This window comes from Narcine bancroftii, chromosome 1 (genome assembly GCF_036971445.1).
Source record: "Narcine bancroftii isolate sNarBan1 chromosome 1, sNarBan1.hap1, whole genome shotgun sequence".
NCBI classification, from domain to species: Eukaryota; Metazoa; Chordata; class Chondrichthyes; order Torpediniformes; family Narcinidae; genus Narcine; species Narcine bancroftii.
In genome coordinates this window covers 239,685,880-239,699,623 of record NC_091469.1, presented here as the reverse complement: position 1 = coordinate 239,699,623, position 13,744 = coordinate 239,685,880, and the positions used below count along the sequence as shown (strand labels likewise).

Sequence of the window (13,744 nt, the reverse complement as noted above, 5' to 3'; positions counted from 1 at the left end):
GGTCGCGGCGTCCAGCAGTTCCCCAAGCCAACCATATTCAAGGGTCTGCAGGAGTGCGTGGGGATGGTGAATTTTTATCATCGGTTCATCCTTGGCGCCGCCCGCATCATGTGACCACTGTTCATGATGATCGCCACTAAGGATAAAGTCTTGACCTGGTCGGAAGAGGCAGAGACTGCTTTTGCCACAACAAAGGAGGCACTCACCAACGCAACTCTATTGGTGCACCCACACCCGGAGGCACACACGGTGCCTCAGCCACAGTAGTAGGGGGCATACTCGAGCAGTGGCTCAATGGACAGTGGCGCCCGCTGACCTTCTTCAGCAAATAGCTGCACCTGCCGGAGCTCAAGTACAGCATTTTCGACTGGGAGCTCCTGATGCTCCACCTGGCCATCTGGCACTTTCGATACTTTCTGGAGGGCAGGCCCTTCATGGTGTACACAGACCCCAAGCCCCTCACACAGGCATTCGCGATGGTCAAAGATCTGTGGTCGGCTCACCAGCAACGCCTCCTCCTATGTTTCTGAGTTCACCACTGACATTCGGCACAGGGCAGGCAAAAACAACGTCGTGGCAGATGCGCTCTCTCATCCGGCGATCAATGCTCTTGCCCCCGGCCTTGACTACACACAGTTGGCACAGGCCCAGAAGCCCAGACGCAGGCTCTCCAGACCGCCATCTCTGGCCTCGAGCTCCAGGACTTTCAGTTGCTCAATAGTCCGGACACGCTGCTCTGCGACGTCCCAAAGGGCTCGCCACGTCCAGTAGCCCCACCTCAGTGGAGGTCGTGGGTTTTAAGCTTAGTCCATGACCTAGCCCACTCCTCAGTGAAGATTTTGATGTGAATGGTGGCAGAGCAGTTTGTGTGGCACGGGCTCAAAAAGGAGATGGCCAAGATGGCGAAGAACGACATCAGGTGCCAGGCCTCCAAGGTCCACTGGCATACACAGGCCAGTTCGACCCAACGGTGCGGAGATTTCAGCAAATCCACGTTGACGTCGTAGGCCCCCTGCCGGTGTCCAGAGAAGTGCGCTACCTTCTCACAATAGTTGATTGGACCATGAGATAGCCATTCCCATCAAAGAGGCTTCGGCAGAGACGTGTGCCAGGAACCTAGTCAGTCACTGGATCGCTAGGTTCGGAGTCCCGGCACACATCACCAGCGACAGGGCGCCCAGTTCACCTCCGCACTCTGGGATCAGTTAGCGAACCTCCTGGGGGTTAAACTCCACCACACCACAGCCAACCACTCGCAAGCAAATGGTTTGGTGGAGAAGTTTCATCGTCATATGAAATCTCCCCTCATGGCTCGCCTCACCGGCCCAGGCTGGGCAGACGAACTGCCCTGGGTCCTCCTCGGCATCCAGTCTTCTGCAGAATTGGTCTACGGCTCTCGCTGCCCGGTGGGCTCTTTGGCCCAGAACCCAACGTCACGTCTGAGCACATGAACCTTTTGGCAGATCTCCGTAACAAACTATCCTCGCTAGCCGCCCGCCTCCCTCGTATCGTAAGAGTCTGGCCAACACATCGTCCCGAAGAGCTGGACTTGGCGGAATTCGTATTTGTTCAGCGCGGTCCACATACGGCACCGTTACAACGCCCGTACGAAGATCCATACAAGGTCCTCCAGTGTTCCGGCAGGACTTTCCCTTGGGTGTGGGTAAAGATGAACTTTTCACCGTGGACCGTTTGAAGGCGGCGCACTTCGACATATCACAGCTGCTGCAGACGGCCAGGTCCAAACGCCGGGCCGCCCGCCAAAGGGGCGCGTAGCCGGTTGTGGCGGCGCACACTCTCATGGCGAACTGGCCCCACGTGTACCACCACGTGGCAGGGCAGCCATGGGAAGATGGCGCTGTCAGGGTTTTATCCCTGCCTCAAGTCTCCTGCCCAACGCGCGCCTGGGGCAGCGATTATGATGTCACAATTCATGAGGTGACTGAGCTCATGCTGCCCTTAAAAGGGGCGTGCATTGAATTCGAATAAAAACAGTCTTTGCTGTGTTTCAACGTGGTGGCTGAGTCTTTCTTGGCTGTGTCCAGCATTATACAAGCTATGTTTTGTATTTACCCTTTTATGGATTTGAATGTGGTCTTGTATATTTTAAACATTCAGTTCTCTGGTACCTTTCACTGATTTTTCTGTTCTGCATATTCCTGTCATTTGATTTGAATTAATTTGTGTTCCTCACTTCAGAAAGAAATTAAACCATGCTTATTAGTCTCTTGTGGATTTTCATGCTGTATTATATTCTGCTGCTAGTTTCAAAATCGAATTGCTTTTCATAATTCTCATTGGTATATTTAATTGTGTTTCTTCATTTAGGGGATGGTATGAATGCCTACATGGCCTACAGTGTATCAACTAAGGTAATGGGGTTAAAAGCATGGTTACTCTGTTGGGAGGTGCTGTAGATAATGTGCTAGTGTTGTGCTGGTTTTTATTGAAGCGAGATTGCATTGTTTATATACTTAATTACTCCCATTAATTAATCAACAAGATGAGTGTGTTCTCCTGTCATTGAGGCTGTCAGCAAAAGTGATACTTGGGCTCTAATTTCAGTAGAATTTGTAGCTTAATTACATGATTACCATGACATAGGTTACCAGTGGCATTGGTTAAAGGCTGATCATTGGTCTTGCGTAACATTGATTGAAATTAATTGTAGTTGCAGGAATAACAAACCCGGGTCAGTAGCTTTAATTAACTGATCACTGTAGGTCAGATGATTAGTGTTCAATCTTTGTAAAGCTTTGTATTCTATGATCTGGGCCAAATGCAATGAACATCTAAATCATTAGACACTTGCCATTTGGACCCATTATGTTGCTAGCTATGTGGGTGGGAATTCTTGGTTAATGAACTTCTCACCAATGCAAAAAAAAATGCTACTTGCAAGTTTATGGGTATGATGTGTTCATGATCTTCATTTCCCCTAGCTGGTTACAAATTTAGTGGGAGGGCAAAAGAATTTTTTAAAAAAAAAAGTCACATTCTCATATTTTGGTCAGTACTCAGTAGCTTGGTCACTTTTGGACCATGATGTAACCTTAAGATAGGCTTCTAAAGTGCAAATTAGGAAGCATTCAGAGCTTGGGAATGTTTCAAACTGGAGTCACATGAGTGTCCTAAAATATTTCCAATTTAATCCATGGAAATGAGTGTGGGGTATATATGTACCAACCACCGTGGCATCAACTGTACCATTTCCTGTGTAAAGGATTATTGAGTAATTTTGAATATCCTTTTATTATCAGACGACTTTATCCATGTTCAGCAGCAAAGACTTCACAGTCAAAAGAAGATTTAGTGACTTTCTGGGGCTGCACAGCAAATTGGCTACAAAGTATATGCACGTGGGCTACATTGTACCTCCTGCACCAGAAAAGAGCCTTGTGGGTAAGATTATTAAATGTTACAATGCAATATTCCCATTCAAGTGCAAAAAGAAGCTGGAGGAACTGGGGATCTCTCAGCCTCTGTGAAAGGGATGGTCAACAGTGTGGGGCCAATTCATTAGCTCAAGCTGCAAAACATTGTCCAACAAGTTCTGCTGCTTTGTTCTCTTGCATTTTGTGCAATTGATGATTTTTATAGTCACAAGTACAAAATATAAATGCACAAAAGAGATTGCGGTAGCCAGTTGCATAAAATACAGCAGCTGCAATAGTAGAACTTATGTTCTGATAGAAAAAAGAAATTCCAAATGGATAGATATGAACAATTGCTCTTAGTGTCAGAATAAAAGTGATGCTTCACTAGAAGTCACAAGGCACTTTCAGGTGCCCCGCTTGTAAAGCTGCATATTTTGGAAAATGCGGCTGTGGGAAGGCCACGTGAATGGGCAGGAGGCGCCTGCAAGGCAAGTTGGGTAACCCTCCTCTGAGAGGGATAATCCCCCGCGGCACAGTGGACTCCCCAGCCGTCTGAATGCAGCCGCCTCAAAGCAGGCCAGTGCCTGACAGCTCCTCTCCCAGTCCCCACACTGTCGGGCAGCCGGTGCGGGCTGTCCCCACACTGTCGGGACTGATTTTGAGAGTAGGGAGAAGGGGGCTGGAGCGGCTGGCGGGGGAGAAGGGGGCAGGCCGAAACATTACCCGACTCAAGCGCCTCCTTCTTCTCCCCCAGTGGTGCTCCAGCCCCCATACCTCCACCCTCCCTCCCCGCTGGTGCTCCAGCCCCCATACCTTCCCTTCCTGCTGGTGTTCCAGCCCCCGTGAGTGGGGACATCCCCGTGCTGATAGCCAGCCATCCTGAATTGACAGCCCAAGGGACAGGAGCCGGAATGCACTCAGATGCACATCCCAGCGCAGATGTTCTTTCAAGTGGCCAGCGCTGCACTTTCAACACTGCCACCTGAACTAATTTAAAAGGCCGCTTCTGCTTCTTCAGGGGCATTCTTAGTGGAGAATGCACTTGAAGAAGCCTACAGTTTATGGTTGGGAATGGGGAATTTCAGGAGCGTGAGTGCTGTTAAAGGGGAAAAAGCTGCTCATTGTTTATGGCATATTTTATGGAAATGTTTGGTTTGAATTTTTATTCTTTTTAAAGCTGGAGCATAAACTAATCAACCCAATAGTGTAACAAACATTAAAAAATCAGAAGTGAAATAGTCTTTCAGGTATAAATTAACAAGAAACAATCCAAATTGAAAAGACTTTGAGGTTAACATCCATTTGCAGTTTGAACCTCGATGGAGGTTCAAATACAAGGTTGCCAATTAAGAATTTGTACGTTCTTGCTGTGACCTGGGTGCTCTGATTTCCTTCAAAACGTATGGGATTGGTAGGTTTCATGGTCTGGCAGCCTTTTACCATATTGTATCATTTCAAAAAAATTAACAGAATATATGTGTACTTGGTTTGATAGCTCATTTTAGACAGTTTCTATTTTTAGGCTATATAAGAAGCCCATGCATCATCCTAATATCCATATGGTGAAGGTTTTTAAATTTTGCTTTTCCTTTTAATATATTAAGTATAATATAATTTGTTTATCTGTTTTGAAAAAAAGTTATTGCTTTAGTGCAACTTTATCTCGCTAACTAAAAGCTGAAACTGCAATGTCACGAGGAGTTTTGAAACTGCCTCAACTGAATTGATTAAATTTAAGAAATCTTTCCAAAGATTTGAGAATAGCAAGCTGAAGCTGGGCCAGTGGGCTTCTGTGAAAAATTGCTCAGTTTCGAAAGAGTGATGCTATCTTTGCTCAGTAATAAAGTCAGAACTCTTATACAGCTCGTGCAGTTATAAAGTGAGTGGAATAGCAACTCCTGAAGCGGAGAGTGAAAATTTCCTTTTCCTTTCTAAAGTACACTTTTACAAAGCCATTGGCTGAAGACGATATATACTTTGTGTGCAAGTACAGTAAAACTCTTGGTATCCGGCGCCGAAGGGGTTGGTAGATGCCAGATAAGTGTATTTTCTGGTTGCTTGCGACTTACTCTTGTAATAACATAACATAATAACAATTTACAGCACGGAAACAGGCCATTAGGCCCTTCTAGTCCGCACCGAACCAAACACCCCTCTCTAGTCCCACCTCCCTGCACAATGCCCATAACCCTCCATCTTCTTCTCATCCATATACCTGTCCAACCTTTTCTTAAATAATACAATTGACTCCGCCGCCACTAATTCTCCCGGAAGCTCATTCCACACGTCTACCACTCTCTGAGTAAAGAAGTTCCCCCTCATGTTACCTCTAAACCACTGCCCCTTAATTCTTAACTCATGTCCTCTTGTTTTAATCTTTCCTCCTCTTAACAGAAATAGTCTATCCACATCCACTCTGTCTATCCCTTTCATAATCTTAAATTTCTTTGGCTTGGCTTCGCGGACGAAGATTTATGGAAGGGGTAAAAAGTCCACGTCAGCTGCAGGCTCGTTTGTGGCTGACAAGTCCGATGCGGGACAGGCAGACACGATTGCAGCGGTTGCAAGGGAAAATTGGTTGGTTGGGGTTGGGTGTTGGGTTTTTCCTCCTTTGCCTTTTGTCAGTGAGGTGGGCTCTGCGGTCTTCTTCAAAGGAGGTTGCTGCCCGCCAAACTGTGAGGCGCCAAGATGCACGGTTTGAGGCGTTATCAGCCCACTGGCGGTGGTCAATGTGGCAGGCACCAAGAGATTTCTTTAGGCAGTCCTTGTACCTTTTCTTTGGTGCACCTCTGTGACGGTGGCCAATGGAGAGCTCGCCATATAACACGATCTTGGGAAGGCGATGGTCCTCCATTCTGGAGACGTGACCCATCCAGCGCAGCTGGATCTTCAGCAGCGTGGACTCGATGCTGTCGACCTCTGCCATCTCGAGTACTTCGACGTTAGGGGTGTAAGCGCTCCAATGGATGTTGAGGATGGAGCGGAGACAACGCTGGTGGAAGCGTTCTAGGAGCCGTAGGTGATGCCGGTAGAGGACCCATGATTCGGAGCCGAACAGGAGTGTGGGTATGACAACAGCTCTGTATACGCTTATCTTTGTGAGGTTTTTCAGTTGGTTGTTTTTCCAGACTCTTTTGTGTAGTCTTCCAAAGGCGCTATTTGCCTTGGCGAGTCTGTTGTCTATCTCATTGTCGATCCTTGCATCTGATGAAATGGTGCAGCCGAGATAGGTAAACTGGTTGACCGTTTTGAGTTTTGTGTGCCCGATGGAGATGTGGGGGGGCTGGTAGTCATGGTGGGGAGCTGGCTGATGGAGGACCTCCGTTTTCTTCAGGCTGACTTCCAGGCCAAACATTTTGGCAGTTTCCGCAAAGCAGGGCGTCAATCGCTGAAGAGCTGGCTCTGAATGGGCAACTAAAGCGGCATCATCTGCAAAGAGCAGTTCTTAAATACTTCTATCAAATCCCCTCTCAACCTTCTATGCTCCAAAGAATAAAGACCTAATCTGTCCAATCTCTCCCTATACTCTAGATGCTTAAACCCAGGTAACATTCTGGTAAACCTTCTCTGCACTCTCTCCACTCTGTTTATATCCTTCCTATAATTAGGCAACCAGAACTGTACACAGAACTCCAAATTAGGCCGCACCAACGTCTTATACAGTCTCAACATCACCTCCCAACTCCTATATTCCATGCAATGATTGATAAAGACCAGCATACTAAAAGCCTTCTTCACCACCCTATTCACGTGAGTTTCTGCCTAACTAACTCTAAATGACCTCTGCCTAACTAACAGAGGTGCACCAAAGAAAAGGTACAAGGACTGCCTAAAGAAATCTCTTGGTGCCTGCCACATTGACCACCGCCAGTGGGCTGATATCGCCTCAAACCGTGCATCTTGGCGCCTCACAGTTTGGCGGGCAGCAACCTCCTTTGAAGAAGACCGCAGAGCCCACCTCACTGACAAAAGGCAAAGGAGGAAAAACCCAACACCCAACCCCAACCAACCAATTTTCCCCTGCAGCCGCTGCAACCGTGTCTGCCTTTCCCGCATCGGACTTGTCAGCCACAAATGAGCCTGCAGCTGATATGGACTTTTACCCCCTCCATAAATCTTCGTCCGCGAAGCCAAGCCAAGAATGTACTTGAAATACAGTGCTTGCACTGAACAACCTTTTCTTGCATGAATATATAAACCTTCAAGGATTTTGCTTTATTTTCAGTCACATTTTTTGAAAACTTTTAACCGTCACTGTATGTGCAGGTTCCTGTCCCTCCATGGAGCTCCCTGAAAGATGAACTAATATTTTGGATAATTAACTAACGCACCCTCCTCCAAGCTTTCAGCTAAGACTTCTGACCGGGGTGACTCTCACTAAGCAGAGATAAGGAGTCACTTTAAAAGAGTCACCCCTACAGCGAATGTCATCAACCAGCTCTTCATCCTGGGTGATGAGGTTAGTGTTTCACACAACTTGATTTAAACAGCTACTACAAGCAAAGCACGTCCAAGGCCGTCTGCTGACTGAATATCTGCTATCACCAAAGGTTTATGTGTTACTTCAGAGAACATTTTTTACAATATTAAACTTGTGTGGTGTACTCGCTCAGGGTGATCCGGCCCCGGTTGTAATGCCACGTGGCAGAGCAGCCCTGGGAAGATGGTGCCGTCGGGGGTTTCCCTGTGTCATGCGCCCTGGGCAGCGATTGTGACATCATCATGCATGTAGTGACTGAACCAACGTTGACCTTAAAGGGGCATGCGCCAAATTCAAACAGTCGCTTCCTGGTGGACACTGGCCGAGTTGAGCATCCTACCCCCCACAGCCTTGAGAGACTCGCACCCGATCTCGTGGTCAAACCCTGCGGGTGGCCAAAGGCTCCACCATCAAGACCTACAGCACCCACAGGGCACAGATCCAGATCGGCAAGGAAAATTTCCACTTGAGGTTTGTGCTAGCCTCAGTGGGCACCGCGCTGTTGAGGGCTGACTTCCTGAGAGCTTACGGTCTACTAGTCACCATGAAGGGCAAGAGGCTGGTCAATGCTCGCATGTTCCACTCTGTACGATTGGACACGGCAGACACCTGCAAGGCGGAAATCGCCGCTGTAGCCGCCGCCAGGGATGAGTTCTTTGACATCCTCCACAAGCTCCCCGCCATCTCGGAGCCATGCTTCGACGACACCCTGCCTCAGCATGGGGACTTCCACCACATCGCCACGCTAGGCCCAGACGGCTGCCGCCTGAAAAGCTCCAGCATGCAAAGAAGGAGTTTTTGAGACTACAAGAGCTGGGAACCATTCAACGCTCAGACAGTGCCTGGGCATCGCCGCTCCACATGGTCCCAAATTCGTCTGGGGGCTGGAGGCCTGCGGGGACTACCGTCGGTTGAACGATGCAACCACTCTGAAAAGTACCCGGTTCCCCACATACAGGACTTCTCCTCCAACCTCCACGGTGCACGGGTTTTCTCCAAAGTGGACCTTGTGCAGGGGATACCATCAGATCCCAGTGCACCCAGACAACATGAGTAAGACGGCCATTATCATCCCCTTCAGACACTTTGAGTTCCTCCACATGCTGTTTGGCTTAAAGAATGCAGCCCAGACATTCCAGTGCCTCATGGATGCAGTGGGAAATGATTTGGACTTTGTGTTCATCTACCAGGACGATATACTGATTACCAGTCGCAACCGCGAGGAGCACAAAGCCCACCTCCACACATTGTTTTCCCGGCTGGCAGATTTTGGCCTTACGGTCAAGCCGCAAAATGCCAGTTCGGCAAGGAGTCCCTCCAGTTCCTGGGGCATACCATTTCAGCGGCAGGGGCTGCTCCGGCGCCGGAGAAGCTGGCGGCCCTCCAAAGTTTCCCCAAACCCTTCACCCTTGAAGGCCTGCATGAGTTTGTGGAGATGGTGAACTTTTACCATCGTTTCATCCCCGGTGCCGCCCAAACTGTGCGCCCCTTGTTCACGCTGATGGCCACCAAAGAAAAAACCTTATCCTGGCCGGAAGAGATGGACAAGGCATTCACAGCAGCGATGGAGGCCCTTGCCAACACGACGCTGCTGGTACACCCATGGCCAGAGGTGCACACGGCACTCTCCGTGGACACCTCAGCTACAACAGTCGGGGAGGTTCTGGAACAATGGCTTGATGGACAATCGTGCCCGCTGGCCTTTTTCAGCAAGCAGCTGCGACTGCCAGAGCTCAAATACAGCGTCTTCGATCGGGAGCTCCTGGCGCTGTACTTGGCCATCCGCCATTTTTGTTACTTCATGGAGGGCAGGCCTTTCACAGTCTTCACAGACCACAAGCCCCTCACCCAGGCACTGGGAATGGTCAAGGACCCGTGGAGCGTCAGACAACAACGCCATCTCTTGTACGTGTCGGAGTTCACTATCGACATCCGGCACAGGGCAGGCTAGGACAATGTGGTGGCGGATGCACTCTCACGCCCGGCCATCAACACGCTCGCTCCCGGGTTGGACTACACACAACTAGCCTAAGCCCAGCGAACCGACGCAGAGATGCAAGCCCTGCGGAACGCCCTCTCAGGCCTCGAACTCTAGGACATCTAAGTACCCAACAGCCCAGACACACTGCTCTGGGATGTTTCAACAGGTACGCCCTGTCCGGTAGTGCCATCACACTGGAGAGTGAGAGTCTTCATTCTGGTACTTGACCTCGCTCACCCAAGCGGCAAGATGCGTAGCCGGTTCTGGAGGGGGGTGGGGGGGGGTTGTATGGCGGCGCACCCACTCAGGGCGAACAGGCCCTGCTTGTAACGCCACGTGGCGAGGCAGCCCTGGGAAGATGGCACCATTAGGGGGTTTCTTCCTCACTCAAACCTCCCGCATGGCGCGCGCCTCAGGCAACGATTGTGACATCACCACGCACGTGGTGACTGAACCAATGCTGCTCTTAAAAGGGCACATACCAAATTCAAATAAAACATTCGTTAATGACCCTCATTGTGGTGGCTTTGTTTCTTGCATTGCTCACCCACCACACTTGCATATTTTTTTACTATTAGTTTATTGTTATTTAATTTTTTTGCCACTTGAATTCTGCACACCAGGGTTTTACTGTAGTTTGCAGTGTTAATCATGCTGAATGGTTTAATTAACTTGTGAATGACCTGTTGAGCTATATCTGCTTTCTGATCTTTATAATTTGAGATGAGGGAATGACTTCACATTCCATGATTTTGTTATCTGCCATCTATCACATTGACAATATTTCCAACTGTAATCTTGTCTGTCTTTACCTTGCTAGTTTGTAAAGTTTTTTTTGCTGTCTGAATTCTCTATATGATCAGTTCGTCCAGCTTAGTATACTCAATGCATGGCATTTTTTTGCAACTATCATTAGGTATATTTATGGAGCAACGCCACACTGAGGCTGGCTCCATGGGGGGAGGGGGAGTGGGGTAAAGACGGACTTGCCTTTTTATGGAGAAGACCTTTTATAGAAAGTGACGTTGGGCTCTGTCCTCCAGAGCTGAGGGAGGCAGGACGAGTGGTGCAGTAGTGCCGCTCGTCGCCGTAAGGTCTAACATGTGCGCCAAGCAATGGCTGATTTTGTTACCTATAATTCCCGTATGCAGCTGGAACGGTTTTGGCAAATGCAGAGAGATTCTAGCTGCATGGGGAATTATGGGTAATGAAGACAACCATTGATCCTTCTTCCCGCTCTTCTGTCCAATGCTGCCCCTCCGGCACGCTGAGCACGGCTCTTCACTCCCCTCTTGTATCCATCAGACTTCCCAGCTTTGCTTCCCTGTCTCCACTCCTCAGCATCTGTTCTCCTTCCTCTCAGGCCATGGAGCTCAGCACCAGGTCCCTATGCCCTCTGGCTCCCGGCGGCTCAGCAAGATCAGACTTTCAGGCCGGACTCCCTCCACTCCCCCTCACCTTGCACGTCCATTCCTGCTCTCTCTGGCTCATTGCTGCCTTCCTGCTCCTTGGTCTCGGCAGCCTTGGTGAAGGAGTGAGGGGCAGAGGGGGAACAGAAAGAGGCCATCTTCTGGTGTCAGGAGAGAACCCTAACCCCTGCACCAAGGGAACCCTGGTGATGGCTCCTGGGTCGCAGGCTGGTGGCGTCATTGTGATGTTATTAGCCCACCCTTAAGCGGTGCCTTCAGCGGCATTGCTTTTGTGGAGCAAGTCGGAGCAATTTGCTTCACCTGTGAAACTATCCCCTCTCCCCCACCCCCGGAAAGATAGTACCTTCATCCAGCATCCGATGTCGGCGTTTTTATAAAGGTAGTTGAATCATTGTCAAGGTAGAGAATATCTGCCTTAATCAACATTTGCGGGAAGGAGTTTGCACAATCTGAGCCAACATTTATTTGAGTGTACATTTGTTAAAATGATAGTATATTGTTAAACACAAGTATTATGTACTAGTGCAATGAAATGTAAAAATACTGTATTTGCAATTACACAGGTGTGCAAAATACAGGATTAATCCAGTATAAATGACCATGAGTGAAAATACAATATATGTAGGAAAGATAGATAAATATAAGACAGTGCAAAACAGTCAAAAAATTTATTTGAGGCTTCGGTTTATGGTACAGCTGGATATTTTTAATAAAATGCAGGCACTGCAAATCTGGAAAAAAAGTGTTGGAAACACTGCAGAGGATGCTGCATCTGTAGAAGGAGGTAGCCATTTAGGTCTGGTATCTTCAGAACCTGACATTTTGTTTCTGATCCTTGACAAAGGCTTTTGCCATTTTGCTTTGTTTATTCTCTAAAAATCTGTATCTCAAGTTCTGTTTAATAAATTGATTTTACATTTTAAGGCAGTGTTTCATCATAAACTGCTGTTTTCGTGTTTGGTTCTTTCCCCAGATCCTGATTACTGACTAATAGTAAACAAGAAATCTGAAGATTGCAGAAAAAGTTGACATTGCAATGGTTATTTATCCTTCTCAGTAGATTACCAGAAAGCATGATTCTGTTTTCAATGTAGCTTGCAATGTTTTTTTACATAGTGGGGGAAATTTACTTGGTTCCTGTGTTTAACTGGAGTTCACTAAATTGGACACATGAGTGGTATATTAATGTTGTAATTGGAACGTCTCTTGTTCTGAAAGGCATGACCAAAGTCAAAGTTGGAAAAGAAGACCCATCAGCTGCTGATTTTGTGGAGAAACGGAGGGCATCTTTGGAAAGGTAAATTGCTTTGGAACAAAGTTTTTTTTGAAAGAATGCCAAACATGGCTCAACATTGAAGGCTGACATTTGGCTTTTTAAATTTTGGACGCATTTCACATGTAGAAAAAAATGTTACCACAGCCTTTCATTGAAAACTGTATATTGACAACTACTTTAAACTCTTGCTTAGCATCGAGATGCAAACTCCATTAGTATGAATTAATATTGTTTTGTTTTGCCATCACTCCCTTTCCCCCAACATAATTAAGTCTTGATCTTTAGTTTGTGCTTGTATGAAGGCTGCTTTGCCAAGGAAGTCGATGCTAACCAGGTTTTGTAGCACAGAAATAGTCCCTTTTGTGTGTTTTTTTTTTACACATAAAGAACGTAATTTTTGTGCACTCGATTTTCACACTTGCCTTCTGGAGTGGCAGTTCACACAGAAAAACGTGTGTGTGGATATTGCCATGTATTTATTTAGACAAAGTACTGTAAGTGCAGCACTTGCATAGGCTGGACGTGGATCAATATCACCTGTGACCTATGACTTGCATGCAATGCACTGCGTCGATATCATGAGTGTCTTCATTCACCTGCGTCTAAAAAAGCCTCCAGACAGAAGAGCAAAATGCCTCTCGATCCACAGATCCTGTTAATCCCAGTATCACTCCAGTGATTCAACACAGTGCTTGACTGCTGCTGGTAAGTAAATGTCTCCTTGCTGCACATTTAAATCTCCCGCGTTGCAATATTGCGAGCTGAATATCATTGTTGCATCTTATTCATTAGACCATTGTAGCAACTGCCTGCAGTTCTGTTTAAACTGCGGGCAGTCTGCAACAATGTCTTGGGGTGCTGCAGGTAAAATTTCAGAATGGGAATGAGTCATTCATTTTCGTTCTGATCTTTTTACACAGATTATGTTCTGGGAATTTGGGGATAATTTCCCGGAATGCAGCAGCTGTGTAATTTTTAAAAAATAAATCTATTTAGTCCAACTGCATCAGGCTGACCGAATTGCGTCACACTTGCCCATGTCTGATCTTCATACATCCCTATCCATGTGCCTGTCTAAATCTCTTTTTGAATATTGAAATTGTACCATTTCCTCTCAGCTCATTGCACATACTGCCATCCGTATGGGAAAGGTGCCCCTCTGGTTCCTCTTTAAATCTTTCTTCTTGCCTTAAATTTGTG

General features: G+C 47.4%; 1 protein-coding gene across 1 annotated transcript in view; it reads left to right on the top strand.

Moving 5' to 3' along the window:
• The window catches only part of snx2 (sorting nexin 2), a 51,212-nt gene that overhangs the window by 9,331 nt on the left and 28,137 nt on the right, over positions 1–13,744 (top strand). Inside the window, exons 5-7 of the mRNA XM_069893537.1 lie at positions 2,329–2,372; positions 3,261–3,402; positions 12,487–12,565. Coding sequence (XP_069749638.1) covers positions 2,329–2,372; positions 3,261–3,402; positions 12,487–12,565 — 265 coding nt within the window. The remainder of the gene's footprint in view (positions 1–2,328; positions 2,373–3,260; positions 3,403–12,486; positions 12,566–13,744) is intronic.